The following is a 24,202-nucleotide window of genomic DNA, read 5'->3' on the forward strand; positions in this document are numbered from 1 at the left end:
CTTACGTTTTGTCCCCCTCCCTGTTTTTATATTAGTTTTGTTTCCCTTCCCTTACGTTCATCTGTTTTGTCTCTTAAAGTCCTCATGTGAGTGAAGTCATATGATTTTTGTCTTTCTCTGACTGACTAATTTCGCTTAGCAGAATACCTTCCAGTTCCATTCACGTAGTTGCAAATGGCAAGATCTCATTCTTTTTGATAGCCGAGTAATACTCCATTGTGTGTGTGTGTGTGCGTGCGTGCGTGCGTGTGTGTGTGTGTGTGTATACATCACATCTTCTTTCTCCATTCATCCATCGATGGCCATTTGGGCTCTTTCCTTACTTGGGCTATTGTGGATAGTGCCGCTATAACCATTGGGGTGTGTGTGTCCCTTCGAAACAGCACACCTGTATCCCGTGGATAAATGCCTAGTAGTGCCATCGCTGGGTCGTAAGGTAGTTCCGTTTTTAGTTTTTTGAGGAAGCCCCATACTGTTTTCCAGAGTGGCTGCACCAGCTTGCGTTCCCAGGGAACCCCAGATTTATAGCCAGTGAGTCAGAAGCACAGGTAGGAGCCTGGACTTATAACTGGCATCCACAGTGAGGGCAGCCTCGTGGGACTGAGCCCTTAACCTGTGGGTGGATCGTGTCAGAACTGAGATAAGTGAGTCACAGGACGTCCAGCTGGAAGAGTCGGTCACTGCGGGAAACACCCACACACTCAGTGTCGGCTCCGCAGGACAGAAACGGTTCTCCCTCACAGAGACAAAGTCGTTTTCCGTGCCCAGGGCCCCTGCTTCGGTTCCCCTCTCATCTCCAGACCCAGCTCCCGACTCCAGCCCCACTTGGCCTCCCCTGCCACCTTCCAGATTGTTCTAGAACTGGACTCTGCAGAGTCTCGCTCGGGGTGGTGGCGGCAGGGGGCGCGGCTACCACCTTTCAGTGGGTCCCCACCCACCACCTTGGGCACCTTCACCTTCACCACCTGTTGCTCAGCGTGCCCACGAGGTCTTCCCCTCTGTCCTCCTCCAACCTCCCACCTCCCGGCCGCCCTCCTTTCTCCTGCCCCTGAGCCCACATGCTGTCCAGAAGGACCTTCACCAGGTGACTGCTCCAGCCCACCCCCTGCCTTCCCGTGCTCTCCCAGGGCGGGCGCTCCTTAACGCGATATGCTTGGAAAGGAAGGAAAACCATCACGGAGTAGACAGTTATCTTCTGCATCTGTTTTCTAGAAACCAGCCCTCCCTCTTTCTGCAAAATGGGAATATTCACCCCTTGGGCTAAGAACCCCCAGGAATAAGAGGAAGATGCCCAGCAGGCCAGCCACCAGATGGTCCCCTCTCTGCACCCAGTGGGGGAATCCCACCTTGAAACACTCCTGGCATTTTCCCAAAGAAATGTGTAGTTTTCAGGCATCCCCAGCGGAACCAGGTACCGGTGACTCCTTAAAACCTTCAACCAGGGGCGCCTGGGTGGCTCAGTCGGTTAAGCGGCCGACTTCAGCTCGGGTCATGATCTCGCGGTCCGTGAGTTCAAGCCCCGCGTCGGGCACTGTGCTGACAGCTCAGAGCCTGGAGCCTGTTTCAGATTCTGTGTCTCCCTCTCTCTGACCCTCCCCCGTTCATGCTCTGTCTCTCTCTGTCTCAAAAATAAATAAACGTTAAAAAAACCAAACCAAAACAAAACAAAAAACCTTCAACGAACCGCGGCAAGAAAGCAAAGAGCTGGCCAAGTAGCACCTGCCGTTGCCACCCTGACCCCAGCCTGAGCAGGGGCCCACCCTGCAGCCAGTGCCAAGTTCAGGCGGTTCCTCCCCACCTCCCCACCCTTCAGTGAAAACTGTGCCAGAGCCTCCCTCTTGTTAAAAAGAAAACCATGATAAAGGAAATGTTGGACTTTGAATGGCTGTGGGCCCTGCCCCTAGGCTCCCAGGGAAGCTACGCTTAGAGCTCTGACTGCGGTCAGCATGGCTTCACTGAACTCCCAGGCATGATCTCTATTTCTGCCCCGAGCACACACTGGGCAGGTGCCTCAAGAGCAAATGCCCTGAGAGAAAATACCTGTTTATTCGTGTTGTGTTAACAGGTCTCGGCGTGGTCGGCAGGATATCAGAGCAGCTCGCCTGAGTGCACCCGGGGGGTCCTCAGGACTCGGTGCTGGGTGCCCACACGGGCCCCTCGTCCCCGCCCCTGACTTCTCAGCACCTCACAGGTGTCTCTGGTGAGCTCTCCTGATACCCGGACCTCCTCAATTTGAGTTGACGGTCCTGACTTTTATTCGAGCTGTTAAAGGTGATCTGTAACCTAGAGGGTGGAGTGGACAGACTGTTTGAAGTTGGCCTTATACTAATGGATGTTATTAATGTGAGGCTTGAGTCAGTTTTCTGGCTAGAATTAGGAGAGACTGAATCACTCAGCTCCGAAGAGAAGGGACACTTGCTCCTTCCGGCCTAGCGGAAGCGTCTGAGGCTATTCCTCCAGCCGTGTGGCGGTCCCACAGCCACTTCCATCTCATAAGGTAACTAGTGATTGGCTTGGCCAGGGATGCACACGTAAGGATCGACCGTCCGGTGCTCCGAGCTCCCCCGGTGGTCTGAGACCCCTCTGGGAGAAACCCAGACACGTGAGAGAGTGTCTCAGGGCCCTTTGGAAGCGACACTCATAAGCAGCATCCCCTGGATCCGCCTCACTTAATATCCTTAGATCTTATTTCAGCCTTACTCTAAAAATAAAACTGAAACTAAAAGGCACAGGGAACCGCGCTTCAAAGGAGGGAACGGTCCCGCGAAAAACTAACAACCCCCCACGGGCCACTCCAGGAAGTCACTGCGTGGTACACGTGAGTCTGTACTTGTAAGTGCTTCTTACTTAAATGGGGAAATTTAAGGAAAACCGGAGTCTCAGACGGCCACATGGCATTCTCTTGATACGTCTGACTTGGTTTCTTATGCGCGCACAAGTAGAGGAGACCGGCCCTAAGACTAAGAAACCGGAAACCAGGGAGCTGTTTGGGTCGATCAGGGAAGCCTCCAACTTTTGGGGGAAGACCAGTGCTAACAGAAGCACCCTGGGCTTCATTCGGTTTGTTGTTGCAGGTTCTGGTAACTTGGCACAAACCTGGCCGTATTCTAATTGGAAATGACTAATTCATAGACCCATAAACTCTAAGGCTGTCTTACAATTAGATTTGTTTTAGTAAAAGGGGGATAGTTGGAAATCGGGGTCTTTATTTTATTTTTATTTATTTATTTTTTTAATGTTTATTTTATGTTTTATTTTTTTAAACGTTTATTTATTTTTGAGACAGAGAGAGATAGAGCATGAATGGGGTGGGTCAGAGAGAGAGGGAGACACAGAGTCCGAAATAGGCTCCAGGCTCTGAGCTGTCAGCACAGAGACCGACGCGGGGCTCGAACCCACGAACTGCGAGATGGTGACCTGAGCTGAAGTCGGACGCTTAGTCGACTGAGCCACCCAGGCGCCCCTTTATGTTTATTTATTTTTGAGAGAGAGACAGACAGAGTGAGAGCAGGGGAGGGGCAGAGAGAGAGGGAGACCCGGAATCCGAAGCAGGCTCCAGGCTCTGAGCTGACAGCACAGAGCCCCACGCGGGGCTCGAACCCATGGACCGCGAGATCGTGACCTGCGCCGAAGTCGGCCGCTTAACCGACTGAGCCCCCCACGGCGCGCCTTCTTTTTTTTCCATGCCCAACGTGGGGTGGCACTCGCGACCCTGAGATCAAGAGCCACGTCACGTGCTCTACTGACTGAGCCTGCCAGGCACCCCGTGGGGCGGCACTCGCGACCCTGAGATCAAGAGCCACGTCACGTGCTCTACTGACTGAGCCTGCCAGGCACCCCGTCCGCTTGTCCGTTTTGAAAAACCTCTTTTGAGTCACGCTGCCTCAAACCCTAGCCTCGGACACCAGCACCCGCCACACGGGCCAGCACAGCATGGCTGGAACATTCCCCAACGTTCAGTCCAAAGACACCTGACGGCTCTCAGCTGCCTGAGCTGGCGTGAGTCACTTGGTCTTTCCGAGCCTCAGTTTCTCCGGCTCTGGAGGGGGTGAGTACAGGGCAGCAGGGGGGTTCCGTGAGATACTGTTTGCTGAGCACTTAGCGTGTGATGCCAGGTCCACAGTAAGCAGCCCTGGAGCTTAGCTGTCGCTCCTCAGTAAGAACAGTGCCAGTAAGCGACGGTCTCGGAGGGTGACAGTCCCTACCTGTGGCCGCCTGGGTGGTTCCTCTCTGCAGGAGAAGCCGTGCACATTCCTCACCCACGTGACTGTTGTTCTTCAGGAACCTGGGGAAGACAGAGGGACGCTCAACGTCTTGGGGCAGGGGAGGTCAGATGGAAAGGAGAGGAGGGCCGCCGCCCCACGGAGGACACGGGCATGTGTCGGTGGGGACGTTCGCATCAGCAGGGTGCGTAGGTGAGTGTGCGTAGGTGTGCGTATTTTCACCCCTTTAGACCACAAATATTTATAGATCCCTGACTACCAGCGACACTTCCAGGTGCCGGAGGGACAGAGGCAACCCGCCAGCGGCCACCACCACAGGTCTTCAGTTGCCTACAGGGCAACTGGACCTGGGGGAGTCAGAGTCCCAGCGGAAGAGGCAGCCAGCCGAGGCCGGAAGGAGGAGTGGGGAAGTTAGCAAGGTGCCTGCGGAGAGGACCAGGGAGGAATTACAGGGCGAAGAAGCGGGGCAGAGGACGTGGGGAGAGGGGTCCTGGTACATGAAGGGCGTGGCTATGGAGCGGGGAGGATTAGGAGGCAGATCAAGTCCCGGCTGGGGTGTCTGAAGAGTGCCAGGCAGCCTGGTGCCCAGGGGGAGCACAGAGAGAAACAGGCTTGCTGTGCATCTGCGAGGAGACAGATGCCCCCTCTGTGCCCCAGAGATGTCCTCCCTTGGTATCCCACAGCTCCTCCGGCTCCGCCACAGCCCCGTCTCCCCGGATTGCACTCACCCCTGCAACATCTCCTCCGGGCTGAGCACTCGCTGGGGCTTCTGGGAGGCCTCTGTTTGTAGCATGTGTTCTATCAATCTCCGCTTATAGGTCAGCAAGTTCTCCGATTCCTGGGGGGTTGCAGGTTCTGCTGGGTGGGCAGGACTCCGGGCCGCAGACAAAAGGGGCCAGCTCCTCCCCCGCCCCCCATGCACCCCCTTTAGTCGGGAGTCCTTCTGACCCAGTGAGGGGGCGGGGCACAGGATCAGCCCCTGCTAGTTAGTCCTGTGATCAGGGCAAGTTGTCTGCCTCGGTCACAGCCAGGCCAGCCCATCGCCCCCCTCCCCCCCCCCCCCCCCACCCCGGGGTCAGACAGCCGCAGGGATCAGGTTGGAGGAGGATGGAAGGGAAAGGAAACCTCCGTCAACTGCCAGAGCTTTGCAAAGGTGCAGCGGTAGGCCCGGAAGTCAAGCACCACCCAGGGTCGGCAAGGTCATCTGGTTTAATTAATGCTCTCACTCCAAATGGTGGAGAGGAGACTGCCGAGCGGAGCACTTGGGGCTTCCAGCCCCCCCCTTCGAGTGTACCCATTCCCAACCCAGCTCCCTCTGAGAGCATCCCAGCCCTGCCCACGGTCGGCTCCGTGAGCAGCAGTGGGAAGTGACGCTCCCATCCAACCCCCTGAGAATGCAGGACAAAGAGGACCAGATACCCAGACCCCCGGGAGGAAGATCCTGGGGCACGTTGTTCGGTGACTCAGATAAAGAAGGAAGAGCAGCCCAAGTCTCACTGGATCCTCACGTTAACCCACAGGCCATCTACTCATGAAACCAGCACTTACTGAGCGCTTACTGTATGCTGGGATTGGGCATGTGGTAATAAAGACAGCGTGGCTCATGCCCTTTTGGCATCTGTGGCCATTTTACAGATAAGAAACTGGAGTTGGTGACAAAGCTGTGTCATCACCGAGGGGCTGAGGCCTCGGGAAGCAGGATGACCGAATGTGAGAGAGGGGGCAGACACCTCTGAGGTCATCTAGCCCAACCATCTCATTTTGGTCCGGATAGGCCAAGTCGCTTGCTCAGGGTCACCCAGCAGGTCAATGGCAGAGCCAGGACTCAGATGCAGGGACGGCACTGTTTGTTGTCACTGGTGGCAGCGGCACTTTCCCATTGGTCTGCACTCAGGGCTGCTGTGCGCGGTTGTCCAGTGTGTGCACAGCGCAAAAGCATGCAACTGAGCATGAATGCGGGTGGCCTCGCCAAGCTGTGTGCCCCCAGAGCTTCCTCAATCCACCGTTCCTACCCTCTCTGTCCCCTGCCACTTCATGACTGAGCTGGCATTCTGTAGCCATGCCACATACAGGGTTTCCAAGGATCACAAAGACCCCTGCAACCCCTTTCTCTGCCCACTCCTTGGGGTATAGGCTGCACAACCCTGTCCTCTGTGGGGATCCTCTCTGATCCCCCCTTGTCTACCCTCTGCCACCTTCTCCCATCTCCCTGGTACCCACCAAAGAGACAGGGCTGAGGACACTACCGGGGGGCCTGGGTCTCCCCCATGACGGTACGCATGAAAGCCTTTATTCTTACTTTATAGTCCAGGGCACATGGCAACGCGTCCAGCAAGATAAGTTTATCCACCATCTCGGGGAAGGTACAGGAATACTTGATGGGACCCAAAAAGGAAACAATGAGTAGGAGAGGAAGAAGGCAATGAGACTCCAGCTTTTCCCTGGGGACACTGGTATTTCCAGTGTCTTTGTTCCCTTCAGGGTAGCCTCCTCTCCTCTCCCCCCAAGGTCCACACTCAGACCAAGGTCCACCTCCTGCTGTGGCTAGATTCCAGGGCTCCCTGGGGATGAAGAATGTGGAAACTCTGAACTCCATCAGGAATCTCCAGTTTCAGCAACCTCCCCACAATAATGATTACTGCCAGTGACAGAGCAAACTGACACTGGGTCATAAAATGCTGGCTTCAAATTTGTGATAGGAGGACACACTTCCTTTCCTGGCGCCTTCCCCTTCTTTCTCCCGCTCTCCCCCGCAACCACCACCCCCTTCCCGCCCCCCGCCACCTGTCAGAGCGCCCAAGGTGGCCAGAGGTGGTCACTGCAAAGCCATCTACTCACCATTCCGCCCACAATACCACCTGGGGGGGGGCAAAAGAAGAGTGGGCTGGTATTCTCCCAGCTCTTGAAGTCCTACGAAAACTTCCTCCCAAGGGCTGCCCCACCCCAGGCTAGGGGCCTGGCTCCTCTCTCCCCTTGGGGCTCTTAATTCACTGTCAAACTTGGGGTTCCCTCCCTGGGGCCATATGGCCCCTTCGTCAGACCTAACCACTCAAAAGGCCACATTTCTCTTGTCACGTTGGAAGACAGCCACCTCTGGGGCCGTATGTCCCTTGGGGGAGTTGCCTCAGGCCAAAGGGCAGAGCGCCCATAGTGCCGCACACCCCTTCCCCTCTCCTTGCAGCGCCCAGAAGTGCAGGGTACTGGTGTACCGATTTTCTCCCTCCCTCGCAGCCCCCCAGCCCAGTCAGCCCCCCGCCCGCCCAAGTGTAACGTATACTCACCAAAACTGTGGCCCATGATGGAAAAACGATTCCATTTCAAAGCTGAAAACATACGGAGCCAGCTTTGGATGGGCCCAGCCTCCCGCAAACCTCTGTCCTGCAGTCCCTGAGGTCACGACGTCCTTCCCCAGCATCTGGGGTGCCCCACTCAGGAAACTAGCTCAGAGGGACCCCAGCTTCCCTGCGGGAGCGGAACCCACAGGAGGAATAGAGCTCTTCTTTGGCTAGCCCTCTCCAGCTCTCCCAGAGTCACCCATGAATTCGTGGCAGGACTAGGGCCAGACCCCAGGTCACTCCCAGGCCGGGATCGCTACCTGGTTACCACACCCCACTCCAGAGGGGACAGGGGATGTCCCCAGTGCACCCCTACACACACACACACACACACACACACACACACACACTCGGCCTCTTATTTACCTGCTACAACTCTCTGGACCTCAATCACAAAGTTTTGCTGGTAATACGGGAGACCTGGGCTGTAATGCGATGACAGCCCATGTCCCCCAAAATCCATGGCAACGTAATGAAAGTCTGAGACGAGAGACAGGGGTTAGGAGAAGGCACCTAGTTCAGACGTCTCCCCCCACCTCTCACTCTCCTGCAGTCTATGCCCTGCTGCCCCTCGGCTTCCCTTCAGCCCTACCTTTTGGGAGAAGAGGGATGAGTCTGTCAAAGGAGTTGGCATTGTCCAGCCAGCCGTGCAGGCAAAGAACCGGGGGGCCCTGCCGGGAGCCCCAGAGTTTGGCAGCGATGTGTCCCCAGGGCACAGCCAGCTTGATCTCTGATGTCAGACCTAGAAGACAGCCACCCACCCACTCATCCGTGAAGCCGGCACTTTCTGAGCCCCTCGTCAGTGTCCCAACGTGTCGGGACCCGCAGCACTCCCAGCACGGCCCAGGGAGGCTCGGATTCCCACACTGCCCTCTGGGGCGTACCAGGAGAGAGCGTGAGGTGGGTTGGGGCATACCCAGAGGAAGGAAAGGTAAACTGGGTCCCCTGAATGAGGAAAACCGACAGAACTTTACGGAACTGGCTGGGGAAATCGGCTAGACCCTGGCTCTGCCACCTACTGGCTGTGGCACCGTAGGCCAGTTACTAAAAAAAACCTCCTGAGCCCCAGGTTTCTTTTCTGTAAAGCTGGCGTCGACAGAGTACCAACAACATACTCTAAACTTTCAGAAGGGCAGATGGGATGGCCCCTCTCCTCGCTTCCTCACAGTAAATCTGATCATGATCACCTTCCCTTCGCAAACCGGTAAACCGAGGCACGGGGAGGTGCGATTCATGCCCAAGGTCACCACGGAGACTGAAGCAGGGCCAGGATCTGGCGCAGGCGGCACAGCCCCAGGACCCCAGTCCCGACCACCCAGCCCCACGCTGTCTCTGTTCTGCTCTGGGCCGGGCTGCCTTCTCCACCGCCTGGCGCTGACCTTTTCACCCCGCTAGCCCCACCCGCCGGGCTGGAGACCCGTGAACTCCCCGCGCCCCCGCGCTTATTTCTTGGGCTCTCAGACCCCTGAGAGGCCACGTGTAGCCCTGTCCCCCCCCGCCCCCCACACCCGGCTCCCGCGGGTCGGTCCGGCCTGCTCCCACTTCCGCTCCGGGGTCGAGGGTGCCAATGGTGGAGTCGCGACACCGGGGAACGCGGCGTGGTCAGTCGTCAGTAGCTGGGGCAGGTGGAAGGGCACGCGTGGCCTCCCCCATCCCACTCCGAAATAAGGGGCCCGGGGCGCGGCGTCTTCACCCATTACAGTCGTCCTGCGGGACGCACGGGGCCGCCACTCCGCTACGAGGTCGCCAGCGGTAGTCAGAACCGCTGAGCTTCAGACCCCGCCCCCGCGGGCCGGCCCCGGCCCGGCCCCGCCCCTCTGCCCAGGCCCCGCCCCCGACCGCCCGCAAGGGCCCTGCTGGCGCCGCCTGCCAGGGCTCGTGATCCGCCTGGCTCCTTCCGGGGGCCCTGAGAGCCCGGAGACTCACCCACCGGGCAGAGGCTGTGAGCAGAGCGGCTAGGGAGGCCTGGGGAGGTGGCCAAACCTCCTCCAAATTTTTGGGCTACACCCGGGATGATGTCGAGGAGAGTGAAGTCTCTGCTTGACACGTGGGTGCCGGACCCTGACCCTGGGCAGTCACCACGGCTGGCCTCGCTTCCGTGCGGGACCAGGAGCGGGCGGAGGCCCAGGGAGCAGTCACAGCGAGCGAGCGGGGCTGCCAGGTGGGTCCTCCCTGGCTCGCTCCGTAGGACTAAAGGTGGCGTGATTCTTTAGTGGTTAAATGTTTGCCTGGAAGGCAAGGCTGCCTCCAGCATGTTCTCACTGTGTCCTGGGGTCACCAGTAGTGCCTGGCACGAACCAGCCTTAATATTTGTTGCACAAATGGATGAATATGTAAATTGGGGACATGGAGAACCTCCCCGGGTTTGGAAGGACAGTAACATTGAGCTTGGGAAGGATTGAGATCCCTAACGCATGAAGGGGATGTTTGGGGTACTAAATGCTGTAATAAAGTCACTGAAGTCCATCCTCTGAGTCAGAGGCACGTCTCCGACAAATAAGGGAAAGTGCCTCCTGAACATCCACCACCGTTTGCTAATTGGAAGGTCTGACCCCTCAGAGGTCACAGTCCAGCAGAGTCCCTAAATGGTCAACTATAATCCAGCAGATGGGGGCTGGAGAGTGAATTCTCCCCGGGAAATGATAGGAGATCCAGGCCCTGAAGGGGGGCAGGCGGGGGTGTGCCACAAAGCAGGGAATGTTGTTGGTGGCTGGAAAATGTGGGGAAGGGGGGCACTGGGGCTCAGTGCGGCCCTGAGGAATTTGCACCTTACCGAATGGTGGGAGTCTGGGGGAGGGGCTTGGAGCTAGGAGTGATGAGTCCATTTCTATAATTGGTACATGCACAGTGGTGCCTCAGTTCCGGAAGTGCTTTGGCTTCCTTGACACGTTATGCTGTGGGTCCGAGATCGTGGGGTGACAGAAACAATGACTACTGCCACCGACCGCCCTCCCCCACCAACAGCACCGTGGCAGCTCTGGTCTTGCTTCCTCAGGGAATCGCACAGAGAAGTCGCTATTCTACACAAATGTACACCTGGTCACAGGGGCCCTGACAAAGGGTGACCTGCATTGACTCAGCCTCCGGACAGTCCCCCTTGTCCCCCGCCCCACCGCTAGACTGGACTGGGCTCCAGGCAAATGCCCTGCACGCTGGGCGCTAGGGAGCCAGTGAGCGCAGTGCACTCCTGAGGCTTCAGGACGGAGCAGACCCTCTTTTGTTGGGGCACAGATTCAGGAATGCTGCTGGGGAGTTAGGGGACTGGGTGCGACCAGAGCACTGCAACGGTGACCGGGTGGTGGCCCAGCCTACCATGGCGGAGGGGCTGGTGAGCTGGGCATCTCAGCAGCCCGAGGGTGCAGAGGGGGCTTCAATGCCTGCCAGCGGGGATGGGCAGAAATGCCGGGTCATTGTGGTGTGCCTGGTCCTGGTGCGAGTGGGTTCACAGTGAGCGCCATACTCCAGGGAAGCTTGGCAGTCGGGAGCTGTTAAAAACTCTTTGCCGGGGGGCGCCTGGGTGGCTCAGTCGGTTAAGCATCCGACTTCAGCTCAGGTCATGATCTCACGGTCTGTGAGTTCGAGCCCCGCGTCGGGCTCTGGGCTGATGGCTCGGAGCCTGGAGCCTGCTTCCGATTCCGTGTCTCCCTCTCTCTCTGCCCCTCCCCCGTTCATGCTCTGTCTCTCTCTGTCTCAAAAATAAATAAACGTTAAAAAAAAAAAAATTAAAAAAAAAAAAACTCTTTGCCGGCAAGAAGTCCTGGCGCGCAGTCCTGGAGCCGGTAACTCAGGCTTTGACGCCCCCTGCCTGTAGTCATAAGAGCTCTCCAAGCTCCACTGTCCGCAGGCTAAACTGACTGCTGGCCTGCCAGCCCGCCCTGTGCCAGTAGGCCTCACCAGGCACGGTGGCTGAAGTGTCCTTTGCAAGGTCAGCTGTTCCCTCCGCCCCTTCCCTTCATGCCCTTCCCTGACCTGTTTCCTTAGAGCCCTAAAGGGACTGATAGGGGAGAGAGATGACTCTATATCTCTTTTAAACAAACAAACAAACAAACAAACAAACAAAGCAAAGCAAATAGCCCGTCCTGAGAATACCCACAGCTTCTCCTTTTTCTCTTCTTTGGTCCAGAGACAGTGGGTTTTCAGTTGATTTCATTTAGGGCTTAAAAGTCACAAAATAGAGGGGCGCCTGGGTGGCTCAGTCGGTTGAGCGTCCGACTTCAGCTCAGGTCATGATCTCACCACTTGTGGGTTCAAGCCCCGCGTCGGGCTCTGTGCTGTCAGCTCAGAGCCTGGAGCCTGCTTCGGATTCTGTGTCTCCCTCTCTCTCTGTCCCTCCCCTGCTCATGCTTTGTCTCTCTGTCTCAAAAATAAATTAATAAAAACATTTAAAAAATTTTTTTTAAAAAGTCACAAAATAGGGTTCACTCAAACCAACAGATCTTGACTCAGTGAAACCCTCTCCCCCTGCAAACTCACCCTTCTGGAGTGATAGTCAAAATGTGGGGTGCCCGGGCAGCTCAGTCACTTAAGCATCCAACTGTTGATTTCGGCTTGGGTCGTGGTCTCACAGTTGGTGGGTTTGAGCCCCATGTGGGGCTCTGTGCTGACAGCGTGGAGCCTGCTTGGGGTTCTCTGTCTCTCCATACCTCCCCTGCTGGCTCGCTCTGTCTCTCTCAAAAGAAATAAATAAGCATCAAAACAACAACAACAACAACAACAACAACAAAACACAACAAAAAAACGTGCAACCACCTACCAGACTAGAGGGTTCTAGCCCCTTGTGGCCAGGGAGGTCCGCAGGGAGTCCCTGGGAGGAGCGTGGAGAGACCCTGTACCATCAGGTATGAGCACATTTCAGGAGTTCAGGAGCTGGTACAGCCACGCTGTCAGCCCAGCCACCCTGTCCTCCTGTTGCCTTCGGTTAGAAAGGGAAGCCACTTTCTCTCTCCCTCCCTTTTTTTTTTTTTTTAAGATTTTATTTTTAAGTAATCTCTACACCCAGTGTGGGGCTTGAACTTACCACCCTGAGGTCAACAATTGCATGCTGAACTGACTGAGCCAGCCAGGTACCCTGCCACTCGAGGGGGATCTTAGGGTTCCTCTTGTCCCCACACCGTTATGTTTGTTTTCAGATTCATTAAAGAAACATTTCCTGAGCAGGCAGTTTGCATAAGATCACGTGCTGGGAGCCAGAATTGAGAAGCATGTCTGGTGTCGGGCAGGGTTATGTGACAGGAATGAGAAGAGGCACTGAAGAGGAAGGGGGAGTCTGGAAGAGGAGGGTGACTGCCAGGATTCTGACCCTGGGTGACTGGCGGGTACTGGTGTATGCCCTCAAGATGAGGACAACAGAAGAAATGGCTAGGAAGCTAAAGGTAAAATTCATTGAGCCGCAGGCTACAAAGAGGTGCTCTGGGGAGCCCCCTTCTGTGTTCCCAGAGACTCCTGAGCGCGTTTCTCCTAGCTCCCAGCAGCTTGTGTCAGAGGATATATCAGTCTTCCTCCCTTTTGTTGCTGTAGCCCCAGGAACTGTGTTGACTTCCTGCGATTACGAGTCCTGCAGTCTTTCTTAGTGTGCTCTCCCTTCCGTGCCAACGTCGCCCTGAGCCCTTATTTCATTTCCGCTGTTAAATTCTTCCTGTTGAAAAGCCTCTGCTCACTTACTTAGACACTGGCTGATACCTTTATGTACCTGCCAGATGGGCGAAAGAGAAAAAGTCTGACGGCGTCAAGCACTGGGCAAGGTACAGAGCGGTTGAAACCGCTGGTGGGACGTCTAACTTGAGGCCCCCTGAGAAACAGTTTGGCTTCAGCTGTTTAAGTTGAAGGTTGATACGCCGTGACCCAGCGGTTCCACGCGTAGGTGTAGAACCTGAAGAAACCAGTGCACGTAGTATTGCTTGCGAAAGCCAAGAGCTGAAAGGATCCGAGTGCCGTCAACGAAGACATGGCTAAGCAGATTGTAGTATATGGATTTGATGGACTTGAATACAACAATGACAAAAGAAGGAATGCTCTACACGCCAGCATAGATGCTGTTACAAAGATAATGTTGAGCGAAAGAAGCGAAAGAGAATGACAGGGCAAAGCACTTTATAACAAGATCGGGTCAGTAGAGCACGAGACTCTTGATCGCGGTCGTAAATTTGAGCCCCACGTCGGGTGGATAGTTTACTTAAAAAAAAAATGAATCAATTGAATCTTAAAAAAAAAAAAAAAAAAAAGAGGTTCAGAAACAGGACAAAGCTAAAAATACATCGCAGTAGGTACGAAAAAGCTTCCAAAAGATGTGCACGTCCTAATCCCTGGAACCTATTAATTCTTACTCTTGGGAACGTGATCAGGAAGAGACACACAGACTCCTTCTAAGATGATGGGTATTTCATCTTAACCCATGTGGTGGTTATTTGGGTGTCTGCCTTATTATTTTTGCAAGTCTTTATAATGTCGTAGGTGTCTTCTACACTCTTCTATATATGACATGTAATAAAAAGACAATGTTTAGTGCTCTTAAGGACGGAGATATAGAATTGGAACTGTGGGCGTCCAGGCGGCAAATGACGCCAGGGAGTTGAACGGAGTCTGCTGGGAGGGTGTGTCACGCGAGAAGGGAAAAGGTCCCGGAGATCCTGGGGAGCCTTGGGATTTCCTGGACAGACAAAGGGAAATTTAGGCAGCGTGGGCAGACCCGTGGCAAGAGAAGCAGCCGTGCATGGTCCGTGGGAAACCAAAAAGAGGAGAACCTGTCGAGAAGGGAGTGGTCAACAGCGTCGAGAGCCGTAGAGAGAACAACAAAAATGGAAGATGGAGCCACGTCAATGCGAGCACGAGGTTAAAAGGTCACCCATTTCAGTGGCAAGATGGCGTCAGAATGCTGGCATGGAGAATTGAAAAGTGAATGGGAGGTGAGGTGGGGAGGCAATGAGGCCAGGCTGTGGTTTCCAGGGGCTCGGTCTCAAGGACGGGGCAGGGGACATAGCCACCTGAGAGTATTTGGAAGAAACGTGCTATAAAACTTAAACCGAAAAGGGTAGAAGAGGAAAGAGAAGGGTCGGAAAAAACAAAACAAAACCTTGAAATGAGGTCACATCCTCTGTACTCTATACCGTACTCCATTGATTCTATCCCAGTTTAAACGGATTAGGGCTTATTCCAAGATTGGGTTGGAGGAGAAAAGAGGTGCCTTTACTTCCTGTGCTCATGTGGTAATTGGGTACCTTCAAGGATCTGGCCACGGTCTGGAGTGAGTGTGAAAGCTCAGGGGAAGTTAATAAGGCTCATTCTGGCCCCTGCAGTGGAGAGGACCACACTCCGTCAAGGAAAGGCTTGTCCAAACCCGACTGGCCATTAGTAAGACAACTGAACCGTTCTAGTTCTTCTGCACGATCTTCCCCAGGGGTCCTAGGGCCACTGTGGCACCCATGCTCACCCCAGCAGAGACATTGGCCTGGGATGGCTTTCTATTTGGAATGTCTCCTCCTCCTTACTTTTGCTTTTTATATCATCTGAGAAGTGGGTATGGTTGGAGATGAAGTTTGGTGATGGGCTGTATGAGTTTGCCTGGAACAAAGAACCACAACCGGGGACTTCAAACGACAGAAATTTCTCGCCGGGCAGTTCTAGAGGGTGGATGTCCAAGATCAAGATGTCGGCAGGGTTGGTTCTTTCCGAAGTCTGTGAGGGAGAATCTGGCCATGCCTCTATCCCAGCTTCTGATGGTTTGTTGGCAATCTTTGGCATTTGTTGGCTTGTAGATGTATCGCTCCAATCTCTGCCTTCATCTACACACAGTGTTTTCTAGGGCTTCGTGTTGTCTGTACTCCGTGTATGTCTGCCTCTGTGTTCAAATTTCCCTCTTTCAAAAAAAAATTTTTTTTAATGTTTATTTATTTTTTGAGAGAGAGGGACAGAGAGACAGAATGCGAGCGGGGGAGGAGCAGAGAGCAAGGGAGACACAGAATCCAAAGCAGGCTTCCAGCCTCTGAGCTGTCAGCACAGAGCCCAATGTGGGGCTCGAACCCACAAACAGTGAGATCGTGACCTGAACCGAAGTCAGATGCTTAACCCACTGAGCCACCTAGGCAGCCCACTCTTTTTTTTTTTTTTTAATGTATTATTTGTTTTGAGAGAGAGATGCACATGTGAGCAGAGGAGGGGCAGAGAGAGAGAGAGAGAGAGAGAGAGAGAGAGAGAGAGAGAATCCTAAGCAGGCTATGCGCTGTCAGCACTGAGCTGGATATAAGGCTCGATCTCATGAACGGTGAGATCATGACCTGAGCTGAAACCAAGAGTCGGACACTTACCTGACTGATCCACCCAGGTGCCCCTAGACTTGCCACCTTTTAAAGCTTAAAAGCCACATGTGGCTAGCTGCTCCCAGACTGGACAGTGCTTACTCCTCTGGTTGTGGTACACAGATAAACAGTATCTGTCTCATCTGGAAGCTTGCTGGAAATGCAGACTCGCAGACCCACTCAATCAGAATCTGCCCTTTAACAAGATGCTGAAGTGATTTGCATGCATGTTAAAATTTGGGAAGCATTGGCGACTACTGTTGAGTTTGTCTCTGAAAGTGTACGTGCATTTTTTTGACCACACGCCTTAGTTTTGACTCTGAAAGCATGACCACTTCCCCTGTAATGGCATCTATTTCCATCCTCAGAGAAAGGGACATTCTTTTTCTCACCAGTGTTGATCCTTCCTTGCGGTTCTTGACATGCCTTGGTCTCCTGCCTCTCCTTAGACTCTGTACCATCATTTTCCCCTTCTTTCCATGGCCACCTCACCTTTCACTTCAGAGTACCTTTATCTTATTTTTTTTTAACGTTTCTTTATTTTTGAGGCACAGAGAGACAGAGCACGAATGGGGGAGGCTCAGAGAGAGAGAGGGAGACACAGAATCCGAAGCAGCCTCCAGGCTCCGAGCTGTCAGCACAGAGCCCAACGCGGGGCTCGAACTCACGGACCATGAGATCAGGACCCGAGCCGAAGTCGGATGCTCAACCTACTGAGCCACCCAGGCGCCCCCAGAGTACCTATACCTTAAATAAACAAACCTACCTTCCTCGCCCTCTCAAGCCATGATTTGTTCGTTCTCTTCTCTTTGATCCTCATATATTTTTAAATAAAGTTTATTTATTTTGAGGGGGGGAGGGCCAGAGAGAGATGGAGAGAATCACGCTAAAGTGACCAAGGACCTCATGCAAGTCTTCTTTCAGTCACTTCCTCCTTGATGAACTTGGCTTCATAGAAGCCCTGGACATCACGCACCACCTGTGGACTCTCCTTAGTGGTCCCGTGATACCTCTCCTGACTCCCCTCCCCCTCTTCCTACCCTCGCCTCTCCAGCTGGTCATTTTAAATCTGTTGCGATCTCTTCTGCTCCCTCCCTTCCTCCTGCTCCTCTGTAGTCCTTACAAGTAAACATTTGCTGGAGTTTCGTCCTCGGTCTTGCTTTCTTGCTGTGTGATCTGCCTGGGTGAACTTTGACATTTCTCTAGCTTCAGAGGGAGCAGTGTTCAACCTCACATGAGCATCCCCAGCGCTGATCCCTCCCCGAGTTCCAGCCTCATATTTTTGCCAGCTGTGTGTGTGTGTGTGTGTGTGTGTGTGCCCGCACGCGTGTGTATGTCCGTTAAAATATATGTAGCACATTTATCATTTTAAATGTACAAGTGAGTGGCATTAAACATTTAGAATACTGTACAACCATTATCACTATATCCAAGCTTTTTCATCATCCCCAACAAAAACTCTCTCCATTAATTAACAACTCCCCAGTCCTTTTCTTCCTCAAACCCTGGTAACCTTGAATCTACTTTCTGTCTCTATGAATTTGCCAATTCCAGGTATCTCATATAAGTGGAATCATATAATAGTTGACCTTCTGTGGCTGGCTTATTTCACTAAGCATGTTTTTAAGGTCCAATCGCGTTGTAGCATGTATCAAAATTTCATTCCTTTTTATGGATTTTTAATATACATGTATATATTTTTAGATATCTATGTATGTATATGTATATTACATATCTATGTATGTATATGTATGTGTATATGTATATACATACATATCTATGTATGTATATATATGTGTACACACACACACACAGACACACACACAAACACACACACATTTTGTTTATCCATTCATTTGTTGATGGACACTTGGGTTGTTTTCACCTGTGGCTATTGTGAATAGTGCTGCTGTGAACATGGGTGTGGAAGTTCATCTGTTCAACTTCTTGCTTCTAGTTCTTTTGGATGTACAGCTAGGAGTGCGATTGCTGGGTCACATGGTAGTTACGTGTTTAACCTTTTGAGAAAGGGCCAAACTGTTATCCACAGTGGCTACACCATTTTACGTTTCACCAGCAAGGCCCAACGGGTCCAGTTTCTCTACATCTATGACAATATTTGGTATTTCCTCTATTTTTGGTATGGCCATCCTAGTACGTGGGAAATGGAATCTCACCGTGGTTTTTTTTTTTTTTTTTTTTTTTTTCAACATTTATTTATTTTTGGGACAGAGAGAGACAGAGCATGAACGGGGGAGGGGCAGAGAGAGAGGGAGACACAGAACCCAAAGCAGGCTCCAGGCTCCGAGCCATCGGCCCAGAGCCCGACGCGGGGCTCGAACTCACGGACCGCGAGATCGTGACCTGGCTGAAGTCGGACGCCCAACCGACTGCGCCACCCGGGCGCCCCTCTCACCGTGGTTTTAACTCGGATTTCCCTAAGGACTGATGCTGTTGAGCACCTTTTCATGGGCTTTCATGGGCCACTTGTATATCTTCTTTGGAGAAATGTCAAGTCCTTTGTCCATTTAAAAACATTCGTTTTAATGTTTATTTCTTATCTTTGAGAGAGAGACGGAGTGCAAGTGGGGAAGGGGCAGAGAGACAGGGAGACACAGAATTCGAAGCAGGCTCCAGGCTCTGAGCTGTCAGCACAGAGCCCGACGCGAGGCTGGACCATGAGATCATGACCTGAGCCGAAGTCGGATATTTAGCCGACTGAGCCACCCAGGCGCCCCAATTTGTGCGTTTGTGAATTGGGTTGTTTGGTGTTTTGTTGTTGAGTCTTAGGAGTTGAATATTCTGGATACCAAACCCAGGTTAATGCAGTGGGTAGTCAATAGGTTGTCTTTTCTCTTTCTTTATAATATCCTTTGATGCCCCAAAGTTCTTAATTTTAAGGAAGCTCAATTTTATTTTTAATTTTGTTGCCTGGGCTTTTGGCATCCTGTCCATGCAAATGTCACATCTAGTGTCATGATTTTTTTTTTCTTCTAAGTCTTCTTCTAAGACTTTTTCAGTTTTAGCTCTTCAGTTTTGGTGTTTGACTCCCTCAAACCCATTTTGCCAACTGCCTCCCAGATAAATTTTCCCGTGTGATTTAGCAAGTACTTAAAACGTAACATGCCCATGATTAAATGTAATACTTTCCTCGTGAGCCCCAAACACCAGTGCACAGCCAATAAAGACGATGCAGGAAGATTTTCAAAACGTGAACTGATTACATTTCAAGAAAGGCCACATGTCCCGAGATTATGACTACCTTCCCTTTCTGGTGTTAAAATAGCCCCCCCCCCCCCTTGCAATAATGAATTAGCTATGGGAGGTCTACATGGAAAGGAATTTAAGGTTTTTTTTTTTTTTTTTTTTAATTTATTTTTGGGACAGAGAGAGACAGAGCATGAACGGGGGAGGGGCAGAGAGAGGGAGACACGGAATCAGAAACAGGCTCCAGGCTCCGAGCCATCAGCCCAGAGCCTGATGCAGGGCTCGAACTCACGGACCGCGAGATCGTGACCTGGCTGAAGTCGGACGCTTAACCGACTGCGCCACCCAGGCGCCCCTTTTTTTTTTTTTTTGAAGTAGAACATAATACAGAGAAGTGCTCTCACTCCTCAGCGTACAGCTTGGTGAATGGTCACAAACTCAGCGCATCAGGAAGCGATAGGTGGATCAGGAACCAGAAAAGGAACCAGAAAAGGCCCCCATGGGGCCGCTGGTGTTTCCGGCCACCATCCTCCCTTCCAGAGTTGCCACCAACCTGACATCTGACAGCATAGATTGGGTTTACCTGTTTTTCTATTTCATATAAATGGAGTCACAGAGTAGAGATTCTTTTGTGTCTCGCCTCTTTTATTCTTCACTATGTTGGTGAGTTTCTGCCAATCATTTGTGCGTCTTGTGTGATATGTTACAATATGAATGTTACACGATGTACTTATTCTACTGCTGATAAACCTAAGTGGTTTCCAATTTGGAGTTACCATATTTTACTGCTAAGAACAGTCTTTTCATGTCTTCTGGTGAATCCACGTATGGATTTCTGTAGGGTAAATACCAAGGGGTGGAATTGATAAGCCATAGGAGGTATGGCTTAGCACTTAAAGAGTTTTTGGTGTTCTCACTGCTGTTGCTATCGTACTGGCCTCTGCAATCCTAAATCTGAGGACCGTTACTTTCCAGCAGAGGGATTTCTGCAAAACAATAATCTGGCCACGTCATTCCTCGGCCCACAAACCTCCGGGGCTTTCCCATCACAAAGTCCAGACTGACTATCCAGCTTGGCATGAAAGGGCCTTCACAGGTGGGTCCCAGAATATTTCTCCAGTCTCTTCTCCTGCAACACCTCCTGGTGTGGCCCACCCTCCAATCCCACAGAAAGCCAGGAGACCTGGCCCTGCCCCTTGGTGACACCATGCCTCCCAGTCTCATTAGCCTCCAGGCTCTACCTCGGGCACACTGAGCATGCTCTTCCTGATTACGTTGACCTCCCTCCGGTCTTTGCTCAAAAGTTACAACTTCCCTGACCCCTGTGTGAAGAACAAGCCCCACCCTCACCTGCCATGACCACTCCTCCCTTCCTGGCTTTGTGCCTCTCTGTGGAACTTATTACCACCTGATATACCCTCATGTTTATGCAATGTCTGTCTTCACAGTTGCCATTTCCAGGCTGAAATTGCATCCGGTATCTAGCAGATGCTGAGTAAATATTTGTTGAATGAATAAAGTTGTGACTTTTCTGACAATGTCACAACGTTTCACTCTCCCAAGTCTTGCGGACCTTACGACGTCAGCCTAGAAACTCCTACTCGACGCAGGAGATCCTCCTTTTCTTTTTTTGTTTACTTTAAATTTTTTTTTTTTTTTTTACTGTTTTAAAATTTATTTTTGAGACAGAGAGAGAGCGTGAGCAGGGGAGGGGCAGAGAGAGAGGGAGACACAGAATCCGAAGCAGGCTCCGGGCTCTGAGCTGTCAGCACAGAGCCCGACGTGAGGCTCGAACTCATGAATGATGAGATCATGACCTGAGCCGAAGCTGGACGCTTCACTGACTGAGCCACCCAGGCGCCCCCCAAAAGAGGTGTTTAAAGAGCTGAGGAGAAGGCAACAGGCTGCTCTCAAGGAACATAGTGGGTGCTGTGCTGTGCCACCCAGAATCCTTCCAAGGCAAGGCACCACCCTCCAGCTTGCAGGGTCCAGCGTCGCCTGTGACAGATCAAGTTCAGCTGAGTTCTTCCCTGAGACTTGCCCTTCACCGAAGGGAGCCGCCATGCCCTTGGAGTATGTCCTCCTCAGGGCAGTCCTCGGCCCTCACCGGTCCCTGCGGGGTTACAGAGGGCTGATCCCCTTACTTTGATTCAGGGCCAACCCCCAAGGGCCATCTCAGCTGCCGAGCTCCCTATGGAATTGGCTAAGGCTCCCATCTGCATGGCGGTCGGTTGCACTTCTTCTCCGACCCGCTCCCGCGCTGCTTCCTGAGAGCACTGCCCACTGAGCTGGCTGGCTGCACATCTCAGAGACTCCGATTCGGTTTCCCCGGGAACCCAACCAAAGACGAGAGGTGAAAGGGGCTGGTGGCCTAACAACTGACGGTTGCCAGGGCGATGCGAGCAATTATTCCCATTGCGCCTCTCGGCTTCCCTGCCGGCCGGAGCGATGGGCCTCGCCAAGTTAACGTTTACTAAATGAAAGGTCGGCGGAGGTCAGGGTTGGTGGTCAGGCCGCCTCGGGCATAGGTGCGGGAGGTCAAGTTTGGCCCTGGCACCTCCTCCTTTATTGGACCCTCCCTCACGCCGCCCCGCTGCCCTGGAGCCCGGATGGGACGTGCACACCCCCCCCCCCCCCCCCCCCCCCCGCCCCGCTCGGTTCATGCAACTAGCGCGGCGGGTCCACGAGGTGCGGGCTCGGGTCTCTCGGGCGCCCCCGTCTGGGTCCCTCGGGTCAGCGCCCCACACGTGCAGTAACCACCGCCAGCTGCCGCTGAACCCGGGCCCCTTGCACCTCGCGCCTGTTCCTCGTCTCGGCTGAAAGGGCCGCGCGGCCCCCACGTCGTCTGCAAAAGTCTCCAGGCTGAAGGCGGCGTAGACGCGCAGAGGCCCTTCAGGTGGGCTCCAGAAAAAAAATGTCAACCAAGGCTCTCGGGTAGCAACTGAGGAAGCAGGGGTGAGTATTTTCACCCCTCCCGCAGCCCCCGGGCGGGCGGGGGGGGGGGGTGGTGGGAAACGCTTCCCACCTGCTGAGATCTGACTCAATTCGTTTCGATTTTCCCGCCACCCTTCGCCACCCGCCCCTGGCCCTTTGGACGGTGTGGGGGCGCTGATTTGCCTCCAAGTGAGCTAGGGGCGCGGGGAAGCGTGGCGGGAGCGTGCGAGCGGGTACGCGCCCCTCGGGGGCGGGGCCGGACGAGAACGCGCGGGCGGGTACGCGCCCCGGGTGGGGGTCGGGAGGGCGTGGCTAGTGCCGAGCGCGGTGGCGGGCACGCGCCTCGGTGAGGGGAGGGCGTGGCGGGAGGAGAGCAGGCGGGCGGGTACGCGCCCCAGGGGTCGGTGGGGGGTGGGGGTGGGGGGGGTGGGGGGGGGTGGTGGCGGAATGGAGCGCGCAGGCAGGCACGCGCCCCGGGGGAAGGAGGGGTGGAGGTCGGGCGGGGGGTGGGTGTAGGGGTGTGGCGAGAGCGCGCGGTGGGCACGCGCTCCGGGGCGCCGCGGCGGGGCTGTCACTGAGGGGAGCTGGGTGGGTGGGTGTGTGTGTAGACGCGTCCTCGCTGCGCCGCCTCCTCCCCGGTCTTCCTCCTTCTAGAACTCCTTCGGGAGCGGGGCCCATCTCCGTGCTGGTCGAGATTTGTGCCACCCTTTTCTGGCGAAAGAGAGCTTCCTGAAACGAGGACCGCGGGGCGGTGTCCGCTGGTGGCTTGTTGCCCTGGGGGATGGGAAGTAGGTAGAGGAAGATCCCGCCGCTGCCGACTCCGAATTCAGCCCTATTAAGCGGCTCGGGACGGGCAGGCGGTTCCCGGGTGCGAGGGTGGAGGCGGGAATGCGAGCCGAAAGGGGAAAGACGCGGCGGCAAAGGGCCGCTGCACAGTCCGCGACGGCCGGGGGCACAGCGGGACCCCAGGCTCGCGGGACCGCGCAGATCTCGGGCGGCGGGGACCTAAGGCGCCGGCGATGACCCCCTTCCGGGAGGACCCGCAGCAACCCCTGCTGGTCCCCCGCCTGACTGCAGCCCCTGCCGGTCCTGGGATCTCTGATTTTTCCGGAACTATGTCCAAGTGGGACACATAGTTGATAATTACGCTTCATCAAAGTCACGTAAGACAGGAAGGGGCTTCCGAATGTAACCCATTTAGTGGTAAGACCCACCTCACCTGCGTCATTTAGAAGAGCATACTTCTTGGTTGGTCGATAAAGGGCTAGATAGAAACAGATTTCTATTTCCTTGGTCTCATCCATCCAGTTTACCGTTATGGAAAGTACCGGGTAGATAGGAAAGGAGAGTGCATCGCTTGTCTTGTCCTCAGTATTTGATTATATAACATTTAATAAGAAAATAGGAAAACTGTAAGAAACTGCCTTCTGAACATCTGAAGTTGTAACCCTAGTCCCTGGCTCAGCACCCTGTTTGTTTTCTTGTCCCAGTTTGCAGGTATTTTGTTTGTCTCTGTCCATTTTGCCACTTGGCTGTCAGCTCTCTGGGGGCAGTCAGCAACCCCTAACATTCTCCAGCTCGGTGCCATGCCTGGTGCAGAGCTGGGTCTGAGCAAACGGGGTGTTGGAGGCACGAGCCCTCTCAGAGGCTGTGTGCAAGGTACAACCAGTTTTCCTGGCACTCTGCACCCCGTGTCCCCTCTCCCCTGGATCGCCTCCAATTCCCAGAGGGAACGAGTTCTCCAGACCTACATTATGGAATCTACATTATGCCATCTATCTGAACTGGACTTAGATTCGGCCCTGTGTTTTTTGTCAAGCCACCAAGTGTAAGAGACAAACCTGACCTCGGCTGGGCTCTGCCATTGACCATCTGGGTCACACTGGACAGAGCACCACGTCGTCCTTCGTGGCGGGGCATAATAATCCTTCCCTCGTTAGGAATTGTTAGGTGTGTGAAGATTGAGATCATAATAGCCAACATCTACTGAACACTTGCTACGTCCAGCAGGGTTTGTACAACTTTGTGTGTGTTCAATCATTAAATCAATACGATAATGCCAATAAGGTGCCTGGCTCAGGGTCCAGCATAGAATAAATGGTAAGAAATAGGTTTTTAAAACATTACTCAACGAGAAAGATTATAGATGGAAAACTTGATAATGCCACATTAGCCAATTGGTGGTAGCACTTTTTTACACAGTCAAAGCACT

At 53.7% G+C, this 24,202-nt stretch overlaps 1 protein-coding gene across 3 annotated transcripts in view; it reads right to left on the minus strand.

Annotated features, from left to right (window-relative positions):
- SERHL2 (serine hydrolase like 2) overlaps positions 1-9,344 on the minus strand; it is a 21,305-nt gene extending 11,961 nt beyond the window's left edge. For 2 of the 3 annotated variants that reach the window (XR_009265266.1, XM_058741119.1), the window contains exons 1-8: positions 9,252-9,344; positions 8,151-8,300; positions 7,925-8,038; positions 7,505-7,546; positions 7,062-7,081; positions 6,523-6,597; positions 4,952-5,061; positions 4,206-4,285 (exon numbers count right to left, since the gene is read on the minus strand). Coding sequence is in view for 2 of the 3 variants with exons in the window: in XM_058741119.1 (XP_058597102.1) it covers positions 4,206-4,285; positions 4,952-5,061; positions 6,523-6,597; positions 7,062-7,081; positions 7,505-7,546; positions 7,925-8,038; positions 8,151-8,300; positions 9,252-9,255 (595 nt within the window). In the remaining variant the exon portion in view is untranslated. The other variant, XM_058741120.1, reaches the window with a different exon arrangement.
- Between the last annotated feature and the right edge of the window lie 14,858 nt (positions 9,345-24,202).

Source organism: Neofelis nebulosa, chromosome 8 (genome assembly GCF_028018385.1).
Source record: "Neofelis nebulosa isolate mNeoNeb1 chromosome 8, mNeoNeb1.pri, whole genome shotgun sequence".
Taxonomy (NCBI): Eukaryota; Metazoa; Chordata; class Mammalia; order Carnivora; family Felidae; genus Neofelis; species Neofelis nebulosa.